The sequence below is a fragment of the Choloepus didactylus genome, chromosome 16, assembly GCF_015220235.1.
Source record: "Choloepus didactylus isolate mChoDid1 chromosome 16, mChoDid1.pri, whole genome shotgun sequence".
NCBI lineage: Eukaryota > Metazoa > Chordata > Mammalia > Pilosa > Megalonychidae > Choloepus > Choloepus didactylus.
Window position 1 is genome coordinate 35,925,553 of NC_051322.1, and position 25,782 is coordinate 35,951,334.

General features: G+C 44.8%; 1 protein-coding gene across 3 annotated transcripts in view; it reads right to left on the minus strand.

Annotated features, from left to right (window-relative positions):
• SETBP1 (SET binding protein 1) overlaps window positions 1-25,782 on the minus strand; it is a 368,501-nt gene that overhangs the window by 336,486 nt on the left and 6,233 nt on the right. For 2 of the 3 annotated variants that reach the window (XM_037805702.1, XM_037805703.1), the window contains exon 2: window positions 10,820-11,470. In XM_037805702.1, coding sequence (XP_037661630.1) covers window positions 10,820-11,299 — 480 coding nt within the window. In that variant the 5' untranslated portion in view covers window positions 11,300-11,470. The remainder of the gene's footprint in view (window positions 1-10,819; window positions 11,471-25,782) is intronic. The other variant, XM_037805704.1, reaches the window with a different exon arrangement.

Sequence of the window (25,782 nt, forward strand, 5' to 3'; positions counted from 1 at the left end):
TGCTAAAGGCAGAGCTGGAGATCAGACCCAGAACCTCTGGCCAGGGGCAGCCCATCCTCCCCTCAAGTCTCAGGTCAGATGATGCTCTTAGGATCTGGTTCTAGACAGACCCCTTGTTAAATCCCACATCTTCAGTCAGAACCAGGAAACTTTGGAAAACCCTGTAAATAATGTCCAGATTAAGTCACCCATGCCCGGCGCTGTGTTGCCGGTCCGTCACTTAAGTCTCGTGTCTCGTTGCCAAACTGTGACCTGCCAAGGGTCAGCAGGCATGGGGATGGCCAGGGGCAGTCAGGGAAAGGAGCTGCAGGTCTCCAGAAGGAAGCCACCATTCTCAGGGTTCACTCCCTGCCCAGGCCACTGGCAAGCAGCAGAGGCGATCAGGTGAGTGGCACAGGACTCAACTATCCTCTCCTTTAGGATGTGCCAGAAAGGCAACCCAGGGTGTAAACTTGCATTGATCCTGTCCTGCTGTTGGAAACCAGGAGACCTCGGGATCCAAGTCTTCACCCCATCAGTAATTAGCTCTAACCTCTGACAAGCCACTTAAAAACAGTGAGAGTCCACTCCCCAGTCTGTAAAACAGGGAGGAATAACAGCCAGTTCACTGAACTACCCTAAGAACCAGAAAGAGGCAACAGTTGGGCAGCTGTGAATCAGTTTTGTACAATGTTGGGTACAAATGATGGTTGCGATGAATTTTCCATATTGTACACTACCTGGAACACAGATTTTGAAAGTTTATTATACTGTCCTGGGTTTTTCCCTAAATGTCCTGAGATCAATTCTTCCCAAAAAGATCTGCTTATACCCCACACAACTTCTGCTGAACATACCATACAACTCTGTAGACGCTTGTCTCTACAGAGATTAGATGCCTCAGCTCCGCTGCAGTGTATCTAGACAGAAGCACAAAAAATGAGACAGGATGAAAGATTTCAGATGTTTCTAAGGAACCAATGCAAAATACACAGGGCTGACTAGGCACAAGCTGTTTTGATAGAGGAAAATGTTTTCCATAGAACCATCTCGATTGGCAGAGAGCTGACAAAACCTTGCTTAACATCTAGGCTGGGGAAATAAAATAAGTGAATATTGTATTAAAAGATATAACTCCTGTCCTCAGAGAGCTTACAATGTAACTGAGAAGAACACACTTTACCTTCGACGACACGGTTCAACAGCGCTTTCAGTTAGATGCCATAAGATCATTATGTAAATGAGAAACCAGGGTGCAATGGCAGCTGCACCAGAGAAAGCAGAGAAGAGAGTTCTGTGTGAGCTGAGCATCAACACTTCAAAGGTGCCTTGTCACGGTGCCTTCTGCATAGTGCCCAGGCCTAAACCAGACCATCTAATCTAACCAACAGTGGATTCACATCTCTGCCTGGAACTGTCTACAAAGAGAGAGAAAGCAAACACCTGATTTTTGGCCCAAGCAATCCACTCCATGCAGGATGTGGCTGATCTGGGCCAGCAAAAGGAGCATGAGGCAACACGGACTTGAAGGACTTCCTTGACCTTGAGTTCAGGGCACACCAACAAGGGTGAAGCTGCCAGAAGGCTGGTACAGCCTGGGACCGTGGTAATAGAGGCGCTGTGTCTAGAACGGAGCAGATCACCATCCCTTGGCACTCTGCGTGGCCAGACCACCTCCTGGTCTTGCAGTCTGCTCTGTGAGCCCTCTCCACCTACACCTTTTAAGAGGGATGCTGACAATCTAGCATTCCTAGAGTGGGGACCAGGATGGTTTACCATCAGGAAACCAAGGAATCCAGGGAATAGCTTCCAGAACTGGAAATAATTTAGGCTTTTAAAGATTGCAACAAAGATGACTTTAGCACAATATAAGAAAGAGCTTTCTAAAACAAGGGCTGCTTCAAAGAGACCTTCCCTTCCCTGAGGGCCTACAAGCAGCAGCCAAACAACTGCCCAGGAGGGATTTAGGAAAGTGTTTTTGCTTGTTTAGGAAGGATGCTGTGATAGAAATGCTCAGAGGCTCTTCTGACTCTGTGGGAAGTCCAGGATTCTGGAAGGTGATGCAACCATGCACCTATTCCTTTCCTAGGACCCCTAGCTCCTGTTGTCAGCATGCCCCAGCCTACCAGTCTGGTGCTAGTTCTAGCCTGTGCCATCGATAGATTCCATTCCTAGTTCTCAGACTCTTTCTGGGTCTCCCAATCTTGGCTGCCTTTATGATCCAACAGCACCCAAAGCCCAGCATGACATCAAGCTGTCATTTATTCAAATGGTAGCTATCAAGTAGGAAAATTGGGCCAGCTCATTAACCTGATGCTTCAAGTAAGATTTACAAACCCAAATAAATCAGTTTCTACCTCTTTTGTCCACCCCCCCAACCCCCCAGAAAGACCAAGGATGGAGAAATCATGGATATTACAATTCAACACTACAAAGAGATCCCCTTTAGCTCTAGGGATGACACCCTGACCTGCCCTGGGAAGCAACTGCTAATCACGAAAACTGCTGAAATTCCTGAGCTGGCTGGTCATTAGCAGCACTAAGCAAATGAACTAAGTGACCTGGCATGAAAGGCTGTCCACACTCCCAGGCAAACTCACCGTTGCAAATGATTACTTCTTACCGGCGAGACATGGTAGGTAGCCCACTTGAGGGCCGGAGCTGCTGCCTGGCTCTCTCCCTTAGAGAAGTCTCCCCTCCTCCACCACCTCCCATCCCCCACTGTGACAGTGACTAGGAACTTGTGGGAGGCAGGGGGAAAGATCTGGGAGAAAAACACAATAAACAAGGTTTAGAAAACACTGAAGCAACTTGCATTTGATACTGAGGATGGTTATCGGATGGCCTCACAAGCCAGCAGCCAAGGTGGGAACCGCTTGGACTTTTCAGATCAATAAAGGCCTCCATTGTTTCCCCTGGTGAGGTCACAGAGCGAAGGCAAGATGAGGGAAATTAGCTCTGGGGAGGTGGGCAGGCAGGAATACACAAAATAAAAAAAAACTTGGGACTTCAGACAGAAACGCATACTTGAGGTATAGAGGGAGGCCCCTTTTCTTCATAGGGCAAATCCACTGGAACACTATGGAAGGATGGAAGGAGCCCCAGAAGTTATGTAGCCCAAACTTCCCCCAGGGCAGGGCTCTTGTTGGCTGTGTTCCCAAACACTGGGACGGCTGTCTCAGCTTGCACCCCTTCCGCTCCAAGGAGCCAGCACATAATTCAGACTCTTCTGCACTCTTGGTACAACGTGGCACACTAAGGGTCTGCATGGGCGTTTGTAGGTTGTATCCGTCTGTGGTACTCTTGGGGTCCTGGCTCTACTGAAAGTGCACTGAACCTCTCTTTCTGGCCACTGATTCTCCTAGATGCAGGTGCCTGGAGCCTTCGCTCCACCTTCCTAGTCAAGTCAGCCTGGCGACCATGCAAGTTCGAACCCATTCCCCAGATCAGTCTGACTGTATGCAAATTATTGCATGAGTTTTTAGTTTATTGTGGATAAATAAACCAAAACTCTCTTTCTTCATTCCCCCTAAAACGCAAGCCTTTGATGCCTCGCTCTGATTGCTTTCCATATCTAATGCAGTCAAGAGCCTGATCCAGGCCCCTGGCCCAGGGTCTGAGGACCCCCCGCCCCCACCCCACCCCAACACTTCCCCACATTCTCTGCCCTGGCTGCTCTACTAAAGCCACTCATGTCAAGCAAATAAGCAATGCGGTCTGGGGAGGCCTGGGATGTTCTGCATTGTTGTGTTTTGAAGGCTGGACATTTATAACTTCAAGTTGCATGAACTGAGAGACTCAAAGGATGAGGTAGGGAAGGACAACAAGGACGGTTTCCCTTGCTTTTCATTAAAATTAAAAAAAAAAAAATGTGACTGAAGGTCACTGGAAACATAGTGAAGAGGGGACTTCTTTGAGGATGTAAAATGGAAATGATGGAGAAAGGGGGCCAACTCTGCAAATCCCGGAAGCAGAGCAGCAGTGAGAGTAGCCTCCAGCTGAATCCCACTCGGTGAGTCCTTTGACACCGTTTAAAACTTTCATTTTGAGCCATCCTTTGTGCTCAGCAGTAAGACTGATCTGGCAGATAAATGACCACTGAGATAAAAGACTTTCAAACCATCTCTAAATAAATCCCATGGTAATCTTTCCTACCACAAAAAAAAAAAAAAAAAAAAAAAAAGCATTAATGATATGCTCCACTAGTAGATGCTTTTGTGCAAGCATCAGAAATAAAGACACTGGCACTACCCCCAACTAACACAAACAGTCATGAGCAATATTAAATGGGATCAGTCTAAAGAGCACAGCTTTTGAAACAGCTCAAGCCACCCAGCCACCCAGGACCCTGCAGCTGACTGCATGCCCCCCGCTAGGCCTGGACTCAGGGAGGTCCCGTGGGTGGCCAGAAAGAACTGGATGTCTTAACACAGTAACACACACTAAGTGAGGCACTGGGCCAAGTACCCAAAAGACAGTCCATTTAATCTTCAGGACACCACCACCAAGGGCAGGGGGTGCTGCAATTATCTCCACTTTTCATTTAGTAAGGAAAGAATGTCAAGAGGCTAAGTAACTTGCCTGAGGTTATACAGAGCAAGCAAGCAAGGATAGGGTGGGAGAGCTATGTTCCAGTGCAGATTCTCTTAGGCCAGAAGCAGAGACAGCCCATTCTTGGGATTGGGATCTGGGTGCCAAGGCATCCTCTGGACAGGGAGTCTTCTGAACACATACCTGATTCCTCAGCTGGTATTTTAAGTAGGGAGCTCACAGTTAACACATCATGGAATGAGTGACTACCCATCCTAATAGAGCAGTTTTCTTGCTGGGTTGCTTTGCTAGATTTATCTTCAATAGCATGGAGTTCACCAAAGAACTCTCCCTGAGGAAGTCCAAAGTGAAACTATCACAGGAACACCAAAACCAAGAGGAAACGGACCAGCCCGGTGCAGAGTATCATAAAAACAGGAAGAAAAAAGAAAAATACAAGAAGGGAGAAGAAAGAACAGATAGTCCCAGAATCTCCTCATGGAACTCAAGTTTAGTAAATCTCATCAGTTTGTAAGCTCAGCTCTGACACTTGCTCCCATGGTTTTAGGGCTTGTGGGATTTGGAGCGAAAAGGAAACAACGTGGTGAAGGAATAGTGGGTCCAAAGAGAGGTCAAAAATCTATTTATACTAACCAGTGTTCTTGAAAGGAAAGATCTGCCCTGTCAAACAGAATGGCTCTGAAAGTTTCCAGTTTTTACAAGAGAAATAAGCCTTCCAGGGTCAAAAGCCATTTTTGTTTTTATTTTGTTTTGCTTTGTTTTGCTTTTAACATGCAGAAACAAGACCCGGGGAAGGAAAGCATTCTTGCTGAAACTGTTAATAAAAGAGGCAGAACTAGTGCCCAGGGCTCCCATCTCCAAGCCCAGTGTTCTCTCCCCCACACTTTTAGCCCAAGATGTCAAAGGTTACCTATTGCCCTGTGAAGACAAATGCTTCGGGAAAAGGTCACTCACCACCCTCCATGCTACTTGAGCTATAAAATAACTAGAGAGAAACCTATCAGCAAACAAAATCTCCAGACACTCTAATGAATGAATAGGAATGTGCTGTTTAAAAAAATATATCTTGGAGAGAAAAAATAAATAAATTAAATAATGCTGGTGAGACATGCTTTCCTGGGCAGACTGAGGGTGTTATGGAAGAAGAAACTTGTACCCCCAGGAGTTCAAAACACCATATGCCCACACCCCTAGAAGGTAGGAATACAGCAATGGGAGTGACAGGAGAAGGTGCTGGGCAAAATGATGGTGAGGGAGAACACTGGACCCACAAGAATGGTGGAAGGCTTTCTGGGTGGAAGGAAAGAGAATGACGAATGCAGAGGACAGAGATCAGGCAACCCAGGTCCTTGGCAAAGCAAACCACCTCTCACTCCTGCCCTGCATCCCCTGCTCCACAGGCAACTCCTTGCCTACGTGACATATCAAATTGCTACAACCACAGAGAGTCAAGAGAGGAAGGTGCCTCTCAGCCCCCTCCAGAAGAAATGGCTAACCGCAGTGCAGTCTCTGCTCTGCAATGCCAAAAGGCTCCCCTTTCACCTCTCCCATTTTAAGCTTCTCTGCACCGCAGCTCTTTCCTCTGTTCCCCAGGCCCCAGCCCTCCCCTCTCCCCAGTTCAAAGCCTGCAGAGCACTCCTATCACCTCCAAAATGGAATCCAAACTCATTTATTTATTTGATATTCATTCCTCTCTGCAACCTGATGCCAACCTAGCTTTCCATCAACAGCACCTAAAAAACCTTTTTCTACCCTTACTTGTTTGTGTTTGGCACAAAGAAGGTGCTTTTGGAGATAAATAATTGCATGACCTGTTTAATTTCCCAAGAGAGGGTTACAGTGCTCAGAAGAGAATCCCAGAATCCTCCCATGGACATATTCTAATGGTCTCGGTGAGGTTGCCAAGAACACATCCCGAGCAGGTTTCTAGGGCCATGGCAGGTGCCTGATCCATATGAGGTCAAAGTCCTTGCTACTGGAGGAAACAGGTTCTCCTGATAAGACAGAGCTGGGGCAGTGAGAAAATTTGGTCCAATGAAATAAAAGTTATATTCTGGTGAAAAGCAAATAAAATTCAAAAGCAAAAGGAAAAGAAAAAGACAGGACTTCAACTCATGAGTCTTTGAAAGCCCCCTCAAACATCTTGGAACACTTAGAATTAATGACAGCATGCCAGATTGTGATCCTGTCATCCAAGCTAATGTGGAAACTGTGGAGGAAATGGTCCCAGTGCTAGATCCTTACCTACCAGCAGTCATTGACTTTTATAGAATGTGGTAGCTTAGGGACTGGAATACAGCTTTGGAATCTAAAAGAATTGGCTTCAAAGGTCAATCCTGCCCCTTTCTGCCCCTGTCACTTTTCAGCAATCTGAGCCTCAGTTTGCTCATCTGTAAAATAATAATATCTACCTGGCAGGACTGTTACAAGGACTAATAGAGAAAATGAACACCTGAGAAACAGCTAGCAGATGGCCTCCCACATAGTAGGTACTCAATAAGTGGAGCTATTACTATTCTGTGTGCTCTGTAAATTATCTATTTTTCCCCTAAATCTTCCATTGAGTCCCATCATGTGGAAATTATTGGCTCTATTATATTGTCTCTATTATCTCCTCTTTAGATGAGGAAACTGGGGCTCTGGCCAGGTCAAACCCTGGATCTAAAGTCACAAATCCACAGCTCCCAACCCAGGTCACTGTATGGGGCTCATCTAGAACTCCCCTCCCCTATTGCTGTTGAATCTGACGGTGTCCCTGACTCCCACAGTCCTTAAGAAAGAGGAGAGCTGCTGAACTCTGCCCAGCTGAGAGCCCCCTTAAACCCCTGTCAATGCTGGCATTTTTTATGCTCACATGTTGCACTCAAACTGTTTCTACAGCCTCATCCTCACTTTCTCTATCGTTTGTATCAAATGAGCCAGAAGAGCGCTAGAGGAAGCTTAAGCTGTTATTCCACTCGCTTGAGTAAGTTTAAGAAGCAACAGTGCTGGTCTCTTGATAAGGAACAAGATACACTGAGGAAGTCCACCTGCAAAGCAAGGCCTGTCCAAAGGATAGTTCTGAGGTCCTGAGATATGTTCTGAGTTCTCCCCTCAGCCTCTATGTCCCACCAAATGCTGCCCTCCCACCTCATGGAAACCATTCATCATAAACCCTCTCCTGGAAAGCATCTCAATTTCCAGTTTCTCTCTCATATGGAAGGAAGGTGACATGTCACCTGGTTAGAGGAGTCCATACATCCTTAAGCCAGTGAGACATTCCCTGAAAGTCTGCCACTTAAGTGCCACATTCCCTGACCATTCTAAAGCTTCTCTAGGTTTAGAGGGCCATATAGTCTATTGCACAACCACTCACCTCTACTATTGTAGTGGGAAAGCCATAGTCAAAATATAAACAAATGGGCATGGCTGTGTTCCAATAAAACTTCATTTATGGGCCCTGAAATTTCAGTTTCATATAATTTTCATGTGCCATGCACTAGTCGTCTTCCTCTGAATTTTTTCAACCCTTTAGAAATGTCAAAACCATTCTTAGCTTGCAAACTGTACCAAAACAGGTGGGCAGGCTGGATTTGGCTCACAGGCGGTAGTTTGCCAACCCCTGGCCTAAGACCTAAGAAATATTCAAGTGATTCTCAAGTCAGGGTGCAAAGAACAGCTCAACAGGCTCTCCTACTTAGCTCCAAGTGCAGGGTCTGATACCCAGGGGACACTTGTCTGCACTTCTTCATGAGTGGCTGGCCTCATACAAAAGATCTAGAAAACATGATTTCAGGTTTAGACACTGATCTGTTACTTACAAAATGCCATCCCCACCCTTTCCCCTCTCCTAAGTTCCTGAGCATGTACTTTACATTTGCACAAATAAGTAAATTCTTCAAGTTCATTTCACTGTACTTTTCAATATAAGTGGTAGGAAAGAATTCCAATTCTTGAACTCAACTTCAGTTCTTGCTTTTGCCCTATTTTCAAAATGACAGGAATTGAAGAATGATGCTAACATTCTAATCCAATAGAGAGCAGAGAAGATTTCTATTATCTACCAAGTGATCGAGACCTAGTGCTGATAACTTTATTCATTCCTTTCTGGAAAGTAACAGCTCTGGGCATGAATAAATGCAAGAAGAATGAAGAAGTACAATAAGAAGTACAATAAAAAGCAAGTGCCTAACAATTTTAAAGTGTTGTAGGGTTCTCCCTTCCCAACATCAGCATAATTCTGCAGTCTGCACTTAATTTCAGCCTTTCTCCTTCCTTTCTGCTCCCTCCAATTGCTGAGGTTTAGAAAAACTTACTTGGCAAGTCACATATTCAACTAAGTTATTTCATCTCTTTGTTTGTTTCCAAATAAAGCCCACAAGTGAGAGTGACCATACTGAGAATTTTAGATATGAGAATGGAGGTCCATTCCCATCTCGGTTTTGAAAGCATCCCTGTGTCACAAATCCCAAAGTTTTATTCTGGGCATTCCAATGGGCAGAAGGCTTTATTTGGGAACATTCTAGTGGCTTTAGGTAAAGAGACACTCGATCAGGATGCACAATCCTCTTCCTACAGCAATGAAGTTGAGTTTGCACACCCAAAACTGTGGGCTGCTGCTCAAATCCTGGCAGAGGTCTGATGGCAGGGAAACAGTACAGATTTCAAGTCTGCCCACCCACGCAAAAATCCAACAACACACAAAGAACTGGTCATGTCAGTGGCCAGAGACAAATACATTCATTTTCAAAGCTAAAGAGACCCAACCCCAAACAAAGCTTCACTTTCTAAGTGGTGCTTGATTGGAACTGATGATGCCCTGTAAAAATCTGAGAAGTTTCCCTGTGCATCAAGATAAACTTTGGTTTTATGCACAGAGAACCCAGAAATCAATACAAAGTTGTAATGGGAGACAGGGGAAAGCATCACCTCTTGCTTTGGCAAAACAAGCCAATTTCTAAAGGTAACTCTGCGTTCCAAAAGGTTAAAGTAAGATGGCCAACTGTGCCAGTTCATCCAAGACTGAGGGGCAGGTTGTTCAGTTTTAAAAAATTAAGAGAGTCCTGGGAAAACCAGGAGGAGTTAGTCATCCTGGAAAGTCTCCTAGCCCAGGTCTTTGAATTTTTAAATGCAACAAATCAGCCAAAACACCAGCATGAAGAACCTCAGCCCTAGCCTAAAGAAATGTCATGAGTCTTAGAGGTTTTGTGGAAAATGACTGCCCCAAAGCTCAAAAGCCACTAACAACAGAACTGCTATAGATGACCTCTGGGCTATAAAGGAAAGAAGTTTATTCCCCTGTGCCCTTTTTAGCTAATCTAGGATGTCTAGACAGCGAACAAATGATTGGATGTGAGTGAGAAAGACAGAGACGCTGATTAACACCTACAACCAAGGACCCTAAAACTCTATTAACAAAAGAAAACAAAAAAACTCCTTTCAAAGTCAGTCCTAACCCCCAAAGATACTTAGAAACAACAACTATCTAGACCAGGGCAGTGCCACACCCAAGCCAGGACTGGAGATCATCATAACCCCCAATGATAGAAAATAAATACAGTGAAACCTAGACCCATTCATTCCGAATCAGTCCATACCAACAATTACCTAGAAAGCTGCCTTCTGCACCTATATTTGACTTCTAGGAGGAAAATGACAAACAACCAAGTTCATTCAAAAACCAATCTTAAAAGCCTACAATGTATTAGACAAAGATTAAGGCCTATCACCTGCCCCTTTCCTTTCTCCAGTTCCAGTTCTAATGCTTACCACCGGCTTTCACAATGCCACACTCCCTGCCCTGCCAAAGACTCGGTTGCCCTGAAGACTGAGCTCACTCAGTTAAGTGACTCATCTAACTTAGAAAGATTTACAGTAGTAATGATCAAAACTAGAAAAAGAGGTTGTAAAGGCACATGATGGTTCCGATTAACCAAAACTTTCCAACATCCCACTCTTGACTATGAGAACAGATAACAATATTAAAGCAAAAAACTCAAAATTTGGTTACAGCCTAACCAGAGCTGACCCAGCCACTGGCCACTGTACAATAAATAGGAACTCCTCCAGAATTACCATTCTAGAAGCTATTTTTTTCTTGTGGATAGAAGGGATACTAAATTATGCATATACCAAGATTGTACATCTGAGGCATTTCTGCTAGAGGCTGTGAAATTACAGGCCCTAAATACTCCATCAAGGATATCAGCATTTCAGAAGTACATAAGCAATAAGCAAACAGACCCTAAAAAGTTAAGGATAAAACTGCAAATACAAATCAACAAAAAACCTACGAGACAGGGTTCCCTACCTTCTTTTTGGAGTGGTTTCTGTCCTCTTCCTTCGTAGCTTTGCTGTTTTTCCCAGCACGGGACAGCTTCTGGTCCCCAGATTGTTTGATGGTAATCTTGATCTCAGGTGGGCAGATATAGTTCTCCAGGTTCTTTGGGGGTTTCTTGGCCCGCTTCGTGGTCTGAATCTTCAGCTTCAGACTCCCCTCTGTGAAGTTGGCCTCCTTGATGGAAAACTCCTGCTCTTCCAGGCCATCTCCTGCCACCCATTTCTCACTGTCTGCATTGGAGTTAGAATCCACATCCCGCCCTGAGCCCAGTTCATCCTCCTCCTCTGGCTCCATGCGTTCTCCGCCCACTGGGATCCCCTTCCCAGCTCCTGGAGCAGGCAGCAAGGGTTCTCCTGCACAGCTGGGTGCAGCCGGGGCCTTGGCTGAAGAGACGGGCAGGAATTCCGACTCCCTTTGCCGGGAGCTGCTTAAGATTTCCCTGGACTCCATGACAGTCTTATAGTCTTCCGGAGTTCTCAGGACAGGGAAGGAGAGAAGGGGAAACGGAAAGGTAAAGACAGAGGACACCCAAAATTCCACAAACAAATCGGTCCAGCTGCTGGGTTCAGAGTCCCAGGGATGGAGACACGGTGAGGAGTTCAGAAGTGGTCAGATCTGCAACTGAGAAGCAGAGAGTTAATTAGCCATGGCGGGAGGAAAAAATAACCCCTAAAGAAACACAAAGTTCCAGAAGCCCCTTCCCACTTCTCTACAGCGTTAGAAAAAAATGATGGAAAGAAATCAAACCAGCAGGTGCACATCCCAAGATCAGAATATACTGGAGCAAAGGGGGAAACACAACACCCTTGCACACACAACACACATGCACACACACTCACCTTCATAATGGATAATTATTAATTTTTTTTTTTTTTTTTTTTGTCTGCAAGCCTCAAGTATAAAGACAAGAAGAGCAAGCCAGAAACAGATAGAGGTTTCTCAGACTGAAGCCACGGCAGGCTGAGTCACCATCAAAACCATGACAAAAAGGAAGGCTGAAGTGCTAATGATCAGGTCTGTGGGAGCTGCATTTGGTGGACTTCTTGCACCACTTCCCTCTCACATGTGAAGAACAGTTTGCAAAGCTGAAAACAACGCCTGAGCACTCTCTCCATACTCTTGAAGGAAGGACATTTAGCTGACCTCTTGACCTTTCTTTCTTTTTCATTTTTCATTGTGAATTACTGCAAGTACACAAAAGTCTTCCCTTTATTTCTTAAAACAGATGCAAAGCTTAGGGGCAAGGCTTGAAAAATGAAACAAAAAGAATTCAGTGGGAAATCATTTATACCAGGATGATTAATACAAAACAAAATCTAAAAAGGTTTCCATTGACACAAAAAAAGATATTTAATTGTGATAAATTATTTAGATAAAAATAGCCATTCCAGACAGTTTCAATTCCCTTTCTGGTTCTGTAAAGTTGCATTATGACTATGTAACAACAAAAAAGAAAGACTGAGAGCATTTTGAAGGCTTTGAAGGTGTCAGGAACCACCCCGGGATCTTCAGCTCTGCCTTGTTCCCAGAGGAACAGAGAAAAACCTGTCAGACTCTGAATCATCGCAGGATCAGCTAAACTACCCTTTACCCTTTCCCCCAGCACGTGCGCTCTATAGCCCCAATTTCACACTCATCATTTTCAAAGCCCAAAAAGAAGCCCAAAATGCTCACTCTCAAGGGGAAACAGAGCCCTGGGGCTGCACAAAACCTCAAGACATCATCTCCTTCCTTCCTCAGGCAGTAGGTCACATCACTCACGCCTTCTTAGGTGGCTCAACACCCCGTTTCTCAACAAAATAAATGCATTATTGCACGACTCGGTTTTCTACCTCTTGCCCATCAGCGTAAAGAATTGAATAGCAAACATGCCCATCGGAAAATGCCCAACAGTGCCGGCAAAGATGCGATCGGAGCAACCAAGGACTGGGAACCTGAAGACAGGGTGTGCGTTCTCTCCCTGCAGAGTCAGCACACTTCCAGCCAGCGGGTGCAACGTGGACCCTGCTCCCCGGAGGCGCCCAGCAACACACTGGGATCCTGGAAACTGCTCAGCCCTGCAGAAAGACACATTTACAACAGCTTTTGCTTAAGGGGAAATCCGATGTATACAGCATTTCAGGAGGAAAACAGGCTGCCCTAGTGAGGGAGACAGCATCTTAACTGAAGCTGATGATCAAACACTGAACCACCTGTGGCCCAAACTACAGAAGGGCCAAAGTCCCCGTTTGGGAGGGATGGAGGGCAGCTACATCAGATGACATCTGATGGGATTTGTTGTTGTTGTTGTTGTTGTTGTTGTTGTTTCTACTTGTAAGATGCTTTGTCTCATCTATAATGATCTGCCTACCTTCCCAAAACCATAAGTAATTTTCTGAAAGTCATATTCAAGTCCACTAGTTTCAGGGATCACACTAGCTGTCAGAGATGTCAAGAGGCTTAGAACATCTCCTGCTCATCAAGCTCATCAGTAGGTTCTTCTCAGCTTGTACCCCAGATACATACAAACTGAAAGCCATGTTTTCTTATCACTGTAGTGTTCAATGGTTTACTTCATCTGGCAGCAATCACCAATTCTACATTTGAATTCCCTGGTTCCTACTTATATAGTTATTCTTGGGTCAGGGCAAAAGGTGAGACATATTCTCCCAAAGAGGTTCGTTCCTAAACTAAATCCACTTGGACCTTTGAACCTGAGTAGGCCAATGCATACTGCAAGTTCTATGGTGAGAAAAAAGAAGATGAAATTGAAACTTCAGAAAAATAGATGGTGGTATGAAGTGGGTATATTATTAATATTAAGAAATTACTGCTATTAAAATGACTCACTTCAGAATTTCTTATATTTAACTGTACTAATCATTAACTGATATAGAAGACAAAGCTCTAATACTCAAAACTAAAGTCATATGAGATCCACAAAAAAATGAAAATACAACATTTTTTTCAGCTCTCTCCAGGTCAATATCTTAAGATATAATGAAAATACAATCTCTTTCCTCAAGGAGGTTACATTCTTGAAGAGATATTTGAAAAATAACACTAAAAAGAGAGAATTTTTTATGTACTACAGTAAAGGACAGAAACAAAGGGAAGAGAAACTGTTTTCCGCATTTAGATGGCTAGAAAACTACACAGGAGGCTACAAGGAGAGCAGAGGCCATGGCTTTGACCTGGATGGGTTTCAATAGGCAGAGTGGAAAGACATGGCAGACAGAGGGAACAGCATGAGGCAAAGCGTGGGGCAGAGTGAGCAGGGCACATTCAGGAAAGAGCAGGTGGGATTTGGCTAGGAGAAGTGATACATAGTGAGGACTGATGAAAGGTATGGCCAGAAATAAAGGTTAGAGCAGATCATAGAGGTCCACGATGCCACACTAATAAGTGTGGATCGGATCTTACAGGTAATGGGAAGCCATTTAAGGAATGTCAGGAGGGAAGGACCACCTTCAAAGTTGTGCTTTAGGAAGATAATTCTGGCATGCAATATGAGGGATAAATCGAGGGAATTTGATATTGGAATGGGGGGTGCATCTCAAAGGAGGCTCAGCTAAAATTTGATCCCTGTTCCCTGAGGGCCTAAAGGATGAACACGACATGACTGATACTAGAGAGGAACAGCAATGTTTCGAATAATTCCAATCTTCAGAAACACACCAACTCCAGACTCTCTGAACTGGTCCCACCTTAAGAATCCAGTCTTAGGCTACTTCGTGGCCAATCCGCTACTTAGTGGCCAATCTGCATCCTCTACTCAAGTCAAACCAGTCTCTGCAACAGCATTTCTCACACGGAATTCCATCTGATGTGGTATTTTTATGAAATCTTTTCTTATATCCCACTCCACTGATTTGTGCAAGGCCTGACACACAATCAGCAATCTCCTAATGTTGGTGGCATGAAGGAATGAATAAACAAATGAACATACAGATCCCATGTCTTCCCATCGTTCAAGGTCATGCCCGAGTCTTTGCTTCTCCATGGCGACATTTTGTAAACTCTGGACCTCAACACTCAGCACCTGGCCTGATGTACCTTGCACTCGGCTGTATATTTTGCCGCTAGATGCTACTCTTACATTGTCTTCTAGTAGTTTCAAGCACACAAATCTTATTTTCCTAACTCAGTTGCAAATCAGTTTCAGGCAGAGGCGGACTGTGGTTGTACAAGTCTTACAATCCTTTCAGCACCAAGTTGCAGGGTTGGCACTTGGAGAATTTCAAGTTGTTCTTTTTGAATGGAAATGAATTAGCCCCTTGACAGCTCTTCAGAGTCCTTTGGTTCAAACTACTCCAACTGCAGCTCCACCCACTCAGGCAGTCCCTGCGAAATTTGCTGCCTCTTCTGAGAATTATAATCCAGTCCCACATGTCCACGTGCAACCATCACATTAGAAAAAAATAAAAAGAAGCTTTCAGGAGCAAACAGCAAAGAAACCCAACCAGTCTGTTTACTTCAACAGTGCAAAAAGCTGCTGTGCTCCTCTGACCTGCTCCCCAGCACCTACCTGCCACCTGAAATTCACAGCTAAATCTTCATGGTGATCTTGGACACAACTGTGGGTCCTCTTGGGAATGCACATCCCCTACCTCTGCTACCCCATCCCCACCAACACACCCACATGAGCACACACATAAGCATTCACGCATGCACAGAGGAGAGGAAGCCACTGCAAGGTGAAAACTTTTCGCCTTGTCACATTCCAGCGGTCACAGACTCCTCCAGAGGGGGCAGGCACACAATGGACACTCTGTACTTGAATCACACCTCCAAGTCACCAAAAGTTAACCCTTTCTGTGGCTGCCTGCAGGACTTGGGGCAGGGGGTGGGGGGGTGGCACTGGACAATAAAACTTGCTTGGGAAGAACTACCTAGCAGGCCCCAGAGGAGCAAGAAGGAGGGGGCAGCAGGGTACACGGAGAGAACACTGGAACAAGGATCCAGAAACTCACTCTCTAATCTTGGCTCTGCAGTTCACAGGCAGTGAGATACCAGACAAGCCACTTTACATCTCCCATACTTACCTCAGCCATCTATGGGGTGGGACCAAGTTCGCTTCCACATTAAATACTTTGCAGAAATTTTACGCTGCAGTCATAGCCTGATGCAGAAATTCCAAAGTGGATGGTATGAACCTGAGAAATGAGTTCTCTGTGTGACCAGGTGAATCCTGTAAAGCTGTATGTGTCTCAAAACCCAAATGGTCCTCAAAAGTGCAGAAAACTTGTTCCTAGTCTAAAATATATTCTCCACCCTCCCGGTGAACTCTTAAGCATCTTGCAATCCGCATACAAAAAGGCCAACTCCCTGACCTTGCTTCTCTGCTTCTCTCCTTAGGCCAGGACCGAAGCATCAGCATCAGCACCTGGGAGCCCCCGGAAATGCACTCTGGAGTCTCCCAGACCTGCCCAATCAGGACTCCGGGTGTTAACAAGCCCTCCAGATGGTTCTGAGATGGCTGGAATCTGACAATCAGTTTCTTAGGCTTTGCCTGGGCTATGCCCTTATCCCTACCTTTCCCCCAGGGTACTTTCCTGTACTTCAAGGTACTTCTCCCTTACAGTAGTGCCCTGAGTCTCTTGAGAATAGGCATCAATCACATTTCATTCATCCACGCAATCCCAAGACCTAGCACGGTGCCTAAAGCATAAATTGATTGAGTGAATTAATAAATGAGCAAACCGGCGCAAGCCTGACTTCCCAGCATCATCCACCTTTCCTGTCTGCTTTGCCTCAGTGGCAGCACCCCGTGAAGTCCATCGTCACCCTGATCCTTGCTTGTACAAGAGAGAATATGGTAAAACTGTTAGAGCCCTCACTGAGCAAAGTCATCAGAAGCCAAAAGATGTGGATTCTTGACCTAGTTCTGCCACTTGGAAACCCTCATAAGCTCTTTTTCAGCCTCTGTGTCTCATCAACAAAACAGAAAAAATGAGTGGTGTCTTCCTGGTCTACCTCATGAGGTTACGTTTTTAAAATCTTTTTTTAAAAATAGTAGAACTCCATGCTCATGGTAAAAATTAAAAAAAAAAAAAAATAATGCATGAACCTCACAGGGTCTTATAGGCAAATGATAACTATAGGAAGAGTCCTCTTCCTCACTCCTCCATCCACCTTTATCCTATACTTTTCAAACTCCCTTGATGCCAAGCTCTTCTTTCACTTTTACATGTAAAAGACTCTAGGCTCACTATATAATTCTTAGGTCAGAACCTTTTCCTCTCAAAACTCTGTAGAATGTCTTATAGCATATAAATAGAAGAGAAAATAGAACCTGATCTGGTTTTGTTTTGTTTTGTTTTGTTTTGTTTTTGCCTTTTTTTTTTTTTTTTTTTTTGTAGGCAACTTGTTTTATGCCAGTGTAATTGAAGGTTTTCTTTCTTGATATGTTAGTAATTTTTAATGACAAAATGTGTGTAGTGTGGATCTTGATTTTGTCACAAGCCTTTTGGATCTGCAGATGCAGGTTCTTTATAGTTCAAGAATGCACCCTTCAATTATTCTCAGTTATTTCCTCCATTCTTTGGTCCTGGTCTTTTTTTTTTCAGTCTTCCCTGTCATTCTTAGTTTAGAACTCTCATCTCTGCTCTGAATTTCTACCATTTTCTCTACCACTGTTTCTATCTCTTTTCTTTGCATTCTGGAAGAGGATAACCTAATTTGTCCTTCATAATACCAATTTATTTTTCCCCATTCCCTTTTGCCTTTATGACATTATTGTGGATTTTTAATTCGATTCCACATTATGTTTCCCTGTAATCTTGCTTTACTTTACTCATCCTTCTTTCAGCTGCTTTTGATGTCCTTTCATCTCAGCATGCTCCCTCTTTGTTTCTTTTTGCTACTGTTTCATTGCAGATGTGAATTAGCTTTCTAAATTTCTTATGTTGCTTTTGTAGTGAATATTTTTCAGGATATTATTCCCTTTCCCTTGTTGTGAGTCTTTTCTCCCTAAGTTCTCATGTTGGATTCTTTCTCTTTATTCACACTCTTTTGAAGAGAGACTTACACAGAAGTAGTCTTGGCCTACAGAGAAGGTACTAGACTACTTGACTTTACCTTCCATCCATCTTGAAGCTAATGGAATTCTCCAACTAGAGCTGCTGTTACCTCAGCTATCGTCTTGGTTCTTAGTGAACAGTAAGGTGGTGGGCTGTAGTCAGCCCACCTGGGCTCATGGGAGCCCATTGTGCACAGCTCTCTCCAACTCTACTGCCTGTGGCTTCAAGTTTGTAGCTGAAATTGGCCATGGTAGGAGTATTTACACCACAGGAATCAGCAAGCATTCCAAATCAGGCCTTCTATGGTTTGTTGTTGTTGTTTGTTTTGTTTTTGCTTGTATGTTTTTGTTTTGTTTTGTTTTTTAATTCCAGAGTGCCAGGCATTAAACACTTACTAGAATAGCACTGACAGTAGACATCCATCTACCATTGATTTCGTGGACTAAGAGGGGATTCTTCTACTGGATTCTTGGAAATGCTACCCAGCTAAAATTCCTAATGTATGCTGTGACAAGGGGGACACTTAATATCTACTTCAAAACATTGCTTGAAGAAATACCTCTGCCCAGAAGTCAATGCCTGACTGCCTGTCCTCCCAAACCTCCTTCCCCAGTCTTGTCTGTTCGTTTTCTGAGAGCTCCAGCCTTTGAGATTACACAGAATGATATTAGGGGGCAGACAGTCTTCAGCTATCTTCTGAAAACTGCCCATACAGTGCACCTCAAGACTGCCTATTTTTCTGGTTGACAGAAACAATTGGTTTCTGAACTGAAGGGGCAGATAGCCTGAAAGGATGGGGTATTGTCCTGTCTGATTACAGAGGCAAGCAATTGTATTTTCAATCTCAGCCCTTCAGCCTATAGTCATAAGAATTTCTTCTCAGATTCTAGCAAGAGAGTGAATGTCTAACTTTGGTTTTGGGGTGGTTGAGTTTTCATCCTTCTTTATATTTTCTAAGGTATTTAGGTGGAGAGTCAGAAGTGGCTTCTCTACTTGAGGTACTTTGCACACATGCACCTGTAACTTTTCTTCATCCTTCAGGCTCAGGTCATATGCCACTTCTGCAGGAAAATCTTCCCTGAGTTTGCAAATCAGATGAGAACTCCCAGATTTGTGTTGCTAAAACACAGGATGTTTCTCTGCTAGCATTCATTAATTTTATGATGAAATAATTAAGCCACTGAGTTTCACTCACAACACACACACAACTAGACAGTAATCTGTGGCAGGAAAGCTGTGTCTGCTTTGCTCACTTTGTATACCAGGGCCTGGCACAGCTCTTGACACATGGAGAGAGACCCCAAATTATTTGTTAAGTGACTACGGAATGAGAGGATGGGTCGAAGGCCAGCCAGAAGCCATCTGACTCAGGTGCCTACGACTCTGAATGATGTGTCTCTGAAATCCCTCTTGCTGTAGAAACACCCAGAGTAAGTGCCCCATAAACACCAGTTTAATTGATCTGGGCCCTGTTTTCCAGCACTCAATCACCATGGCAAAGGCAGCTCTGCACCCATGCTTCTCTGGCACCCCAAATAACGGACAGTCCCCAGCAGAGGATGAAGCTCTGACTCAGTGTCTTTTTTATATGACAACCCTGTGTGTATGATCCTGCTCTCAGTTTACCTCCTTTGAGCTGCATGCCCTGCGTCCTGCATCTCACCACGTGCAGCTCCCCCAAGCCCCCCGAGGCAAGTGATCATGTCAGAGTCCCTGCTAGTTCCTCTGCCAGCCTCCCTCTCCCCTTTCTCCACTTGATTCAACTCTAAGTCACCCTTCAACAATTGGCTCAAGTTCCACCTCCTACAGAAAGACCAGCAGGACTCTCATTTCCTACCCCTTGCCCCCTTGAGTGTGTACATACCCACACTGACACACACACAAATACTCACTCATGATTGGTCTTGCTCTCACTTTCCTGGGCATTGTGCTATCAGAGCATTTGGCAAACTGAGTGGCAATGTTTTGTCTTTCTGCCACTCACTCCCACTAGATCGGGAGCTCCATGAGGAAGGTGCGGCGCTGGGAGTGGGTCTCCATCACAGCTAGCAGCCCAGGGAACACACCCCCTATGTTCACAAGTGCCGTGCCACGTTTCCTCTTCAAAAGAAGAATGGAAGTAGCACTGATTTGATGGCACAGGTTTAGAGTCCTCAGCCTCTCTTTCCCACTTAGTAACTGTGTGCTCTTGAAAAATGTATTTAATCTGTTCAAGCCTCATTTGAAAATTGGGTAAAAATCCTACCTCAAGGGTTGTTTTGAGAAATAACTGAAGATTAAACAAGGTAGTATTTATGAAAGAGCATGTGGGGATCAACTTAGTATGTGCTCAATTTTCTTGTGAAATTTGATTTACTCTCATAGTCTGTGTCACCCAAGCTGTCATTTTTCTAAGGGTTACCTTCTCATCACAGTTCCCAAGTCAAGCCCTGAGGAACAAGGGTCGGAGACCAACCTCCTCCATCTCCCGATGTAATGAGAAGCACATACAAGTGGTTTAATTTGCACCTACTAACTTTAGCCTTTTGTTCTGGTTTGAGTCCTGTTTTTCTCTCTTTCTCAGTTTGTCAAATGGAGGAAATGCACTGGGTTCAATCAGAAATCAAGATTCAAGTCCCTGCTCTGTCATTTAGAGCCCGGTACCCTTGGGAAAGTTCCTTTTCCTCCCCGGGTCTCCCCATCTGCATCTATAGAGTGAGGGGGTGGGAAGAGGTGAGCTCTTTGCCCTCTTTCAGCTCTGACATTCTCAGATGCTGAGCCTGTCTCCCCACCTTGGCAAAGAGACACCCTTGCAAGGCAGGGCTAGTGCCTTCCCATCTTTCTCAGATCCCACCGGTTCTGCAGCTCCACAGGGAGGCAACAGAGCAAAACTTTTGAGGCCAGGTACACTATTTAGTAACCAAGGTTCCATCTCTAGCTACAGAAATAGTGTCTCCTCTGGGAACCAATAACACAACACAACAGCATGAGCACTGGGTCCTGGCTCCCGGTAGAGAATCTCTCCTGAGACGGCTGGGCCAGTCCTCGAATTCCAGGTCAGACCCTGGCTTTCACACACTTGCTGCCTGTGTTTCTCTGTGCAGTCAAGGGGGGCACAGGCTTGCAGGGAAAAAGGAGGTAAACAGAGCCCACAGCTTGTGCTGAGCCCTTTATGGTCATTATTCTTTACCAAGTGGATCTCTCTACTCCTTGGACAGGAAGTATGCTCACAGATACAGATACAGATACAGATACAGATACAGACAGAGAAAGAGATAGAGATATATAGACATAGATACAGAAAATCCTAGCCTCATTTTACAGATGTGAAAACAAAGGCAGATCCACAATCAAATCCAGGCTTATATGATTCCAAAGGCCATGCTCTTACTTTTACATCATGATGTCCCCAAAATACAAAGTAATGCCAGCTTTTTACCAAACGCGCACAGATGCCTCTACATGTATGAGCTTTAAAACCCGTTACCACCTCACCTACCATATCACCAAGACTCTCAGGCAGCGGTTTTCTCACCTGCCTTTCATATTCTCTTCACAGGACCTTACAAGGAATAAAGTAAATAATAGTTGCAGAATGGCACCAAAAAAGGTTAAGTGTGGTGAGCAGGTAAGAAGCTTCCACTTGGTAAAGAAAAGGATGCAGCTGTCCTGCATCTGGTATATAACAGGTGTTTTAAATTCCTTAACATATTTTACTCTAAGATGTGCCCATTTTACAGATGAGAAAACTGAAGTGGAAAGATTTGTTGAAATTTCAGAGGTAACTCTGTCTGACTTCAAACGCCATCTGCTCCCCATTAAACTGTAATGCCACCGACCTGCAAATATCCAGCATTAGTGACCACTTACACTCTGGTCTTTTGCCATCCATTTGTAAACTGGGGATAAAAAAGATAAATTTATCTAAAGGCAATGGGGCTAAATCAAATGGTCAAACAGATAATAAATCCTTAGTCTTTCTTTCAAGGTCTCCACATTTGACCCCACTTTCTAACCAGTCTCAATTCAAATTCCTTGACTTCTCCACCATCCGATTCAGCAATGAGCTTTGCTTATTGTCATTTGAACATAAAGTGTAAGTCAACACTTACATAATTATGTTTCTGCCACAAGGGAGATGCTAGGCACACCAGAGGGTTAAACAAATATCAGTTCACTTTCATATTTCTCCTCTAGCTATCTTGAATGCTCATTGAAACATTGCATTGTTACTGAAACTTGTATATATCTCTCTCCAAATACATACTAAGCTCATGGAGGTAAGTACTGGTATCAGAAAGCTTTTATGTTCCCTATAACAGTTGATCCGCATTACAATGCTATGCTTTGCTTACAGGTGGTCTAATTTTTTGTTCTAAAGATAACTTTTTCAAACCCAGGACCAAAGAGGTGGTGGCTGAGAGGACGTAAGGGTGGACATGGCAGACAGATGTTGGGGTTCTCTCAACTGGTCTATGTAGCTGTCCTCTTGAGTAGCACAACCTCCTGCTCCTCAGGTCTGCTCTCAGCCCACTCTCCCTGCACTCCGAAAGCTATGGTGCTGGCTCCTATCTCAGCTCAGGGAGACAGAGGACAGAGACTGTGTCTTCTCTTTCTTCTGCTTTCCTCCAGCATCCATCAGCATCTGGTCACACTCATATCTAAATGTCAATGAGCAAACCAATTCTGCTGAACCAAAAGGGTCGCTGAGTCGAGGAGTTTGAATTAAGACCCTGGATAAGTACAGCAGGTCTAACTTAGATGGCCCTGAGTTCTCTCCTTCTCTCTACGAACAGAAGACCTCAGACTAGCAGGTGCCTGCTTTGGGGATCTGGCCTTCAGGATGGGCCAGCTGGACCTTCATCTTCAGGGCAGCTCAGCTTTTGGCCGACACACCACATGTTCACAATCAGCATTCGTTTCACTGTGGCAATTCCAAATTCATAGCTGAACTCTGTCCCACCTCTGCTCCAGTACCAAAGTTACCCTATCCCTTTTTCCACTCCATCAAACCCAGGAACACTTTCTTCTTGAAGCCCTCCCTGCCTGCACAACAACCCTGATCATGTAAATAGCATAATTCCACTTTGGATTATATTCCCACTTTGGCTGCAGATAGATGTTTTCTATTTAAACTAAGCATGCCTCTCACATACTGCCTACTCTCCAAGGGCAAAAGCCACATCTCATACCAGCCCTTTCCCAGGCTTAATTCCTCACACAAGCCACAGTGCTGAGACTTCAATAAATATTTGTAGATCAAAAAACCAATTGTAATCGAGCTCCCGAGTGCAGAGAAATGAGCAGAACGAAGGCCTGCAGGGCTTTCACTTCAAATCATCCTTTTTAGCCACTATTATTAATCAATACTTGTTTAAAAAAATCAAAGTTCTCATTGCTCAAATAACCATAGGTCATAGACACAGTCACCAACAACTGCACCGGACGTGCCGCCCCACAAGCACATGGGTACCCCAAATCTTTTCAGTGAGCACTCTCAGTCCACTGTGTAGGGTCCATCAAATTCAGCCTCTCCACCGCAGCCTCCACGTTTCTCCCATCCCACCCCGAGGCCAAACCTCGAGCAGCTCCTTTCTGTTGACAGAACTGAGAATCCTTGTCAAACAGAAGGGATAATGAAGAAATTTCTTTTCACCTAGTTTGGTTAACAGTATTGCTTCCTTTTATTTTTATTTATATTTATTTATTTTTTTTCCTTTTTCTAAATCCCCATCCCAAATCCTTCTCTAGGTCCTGCAGCCTGCAGAGCCCTTTTCTTCCTAAATATCAAAACAGGGGTTCCTGAGTAGGTCAGAATTCCCATTGAGCTTCCACAAGGCCTCAGGTAAAAGCCCAACTATCCTGATCCCACCCCAATCCGAATGATCGACTGTGGGGCACTCCCTCTGATCTCACAGTGCATGCGACCAACCCACCAGCCTGCCTCCCCTTACTGAACACAAGCTGTGGCAGGACAGACCAGATGCTGTCGGGACTGAGAGGACACCCCCGGAGCACAGGCACCACCCCAGCCCTCATGCCCTTTAGAATCCACCTGGGGAAATGACACCCAGCCCCTTAGATCCACAAGATCAATAAAGTATCCACTGTGGAGACTCCAGGTGCCTCCTGGGCACAGGAAGTTGTAGCAAAGCCCAGATCAAGAATATATTCTGGATTTTCCAGATGCTATCTTTGCCTTTGCCATCTCCCTTGTCTTCAATTATTCACCAACAAGGGCCAGCCTTCAAAAAGACGTAGAGATTTCAATTCCTTTGTTCCTTCCACATCACTGTCTGGTATTTCTTCACACTTAGCTCGCTGTATCCTCTCCCCATCTGTGCCCTCCAAGTCTGGCTCTCCTGTTCTAACTAGGAAGCTTCTCCTGATCCCAGGCACCTCAGGGTACCACCTTTCTCAACCTTAACTCTTTTACCCACATCAAACATCTACTGAAGTGCACTAATCATCAGTGTGTTGATCTGCATGGCTGTTGGGGAACCATTAAAGGGGTTTAAGGAGCTTCGAGCGTTAAGAGAGCAGATCAGACTACATGGGACACTTCTACTTATAGAGTCATAGAATTTCATTTCTGGGCGGGACCTCCCACATCAACAAAGGCTTTCACTTTGTGACGAGTCAAGCTAAGGAGTAGAAAGACAATGCAACTTGTCCTATATATCGTAAGCTGGTAGGTGGCAGACCCAGGCTGCAGCCTGGCTCTCTATCCTCTCCCTGGAACTTTCCTCTCTGAGTGGCTTTCTCGGCCTTCTCTCTTTTCTATTATGGCAAGGCTCACTCATCACTGAGGAGTGGGGAAGCACTTGGACTTAAATAACAAAGAAGATTGCATGGTTAAGTGCCAAAATGAGCGTGGTGGACAAAAAAATGCAATTGAAATTTTCAGACAGAGTCGAGAGCAGTGTGTGCTAGAGTGTCAATGAGACTCTAGTAGGCACTTAATAAATATTTGATGACTGAATGAATTAATGAATCAGTGACTGAAAAGACTGCATGGGGTAAAACTTCATTAACTCTTAGGCTTTGAGGTAGAAACTGAGATTGGGTGATTGCCCCTGAAAGATAGCCAAAAACATAAAAAGCCATTAACCTAAGTGGTTATTACTCATTTTGTCTAAGAAGTCCTCACAGTGTTGCTTCATATTGCAGAGCTCTAGCACACCTCAAACAACATTTATGTTTAATATTTTTTCTGTACACAATTTCTGTAATTCATTCATACAACAAAAATCATTCATAAGCAGGTGCAAGGCACTGTGGGAAAAAACTTGGTCCCTTTCTTCAAGAGATCAGAGCCTGGGAAGGTAAGGAGCAGCACAGAGCAAAGCAGCCTGAGCTGGTTGCCAAGTGTGTGCTTTAGACCCCAAGTGCTCTTGGAATGTGGTAGCAGGCGCTGAAGCTGGTCCAGAGAGATTAGCAAGTCTCCACTGAGGAGGGTGGGTGGCACTGGACGCCCTAGGAGGTAGGCGCACTGGATAAAAGGCCACCTTCCAGAACGAAGATGGTGGCACAGAGAGCTGAGCTGAGGCGGGCAGGTGCCCAGGGTCAGTAAGGAAACCAGTCTGACAGGAGCAGAGGCCTGGGTGTGTTGCATAAAAGGGAATTCACTCAGAGAACATTGCCAGGTGCCTGGTACAGGCTGCTGGGCAGGGTTAGGCAGATCTCAGGGGCAAGGGTAAGAAGCGGGGCACAGAAGAGTCAGGGAGCAAATGGACTAGGAAAAACTTTCCTAAGGCTGGGGGGATTTCCTGGATTTGCAGGGACTGAAGCAATCCTGCTATCAGCTCTCTCCTTTAGAAAGGCCAGGAATCTCTCTCCTGAATGTCACTGCTCAGCCACTGGGGATCACGAATGAACACCTTTAGCCCTGCTCTCTCAGCCCTTCACCCCCACCTTCTGTGTGTCCCCATGTCTTTTCCCTTCTTTCCTCTT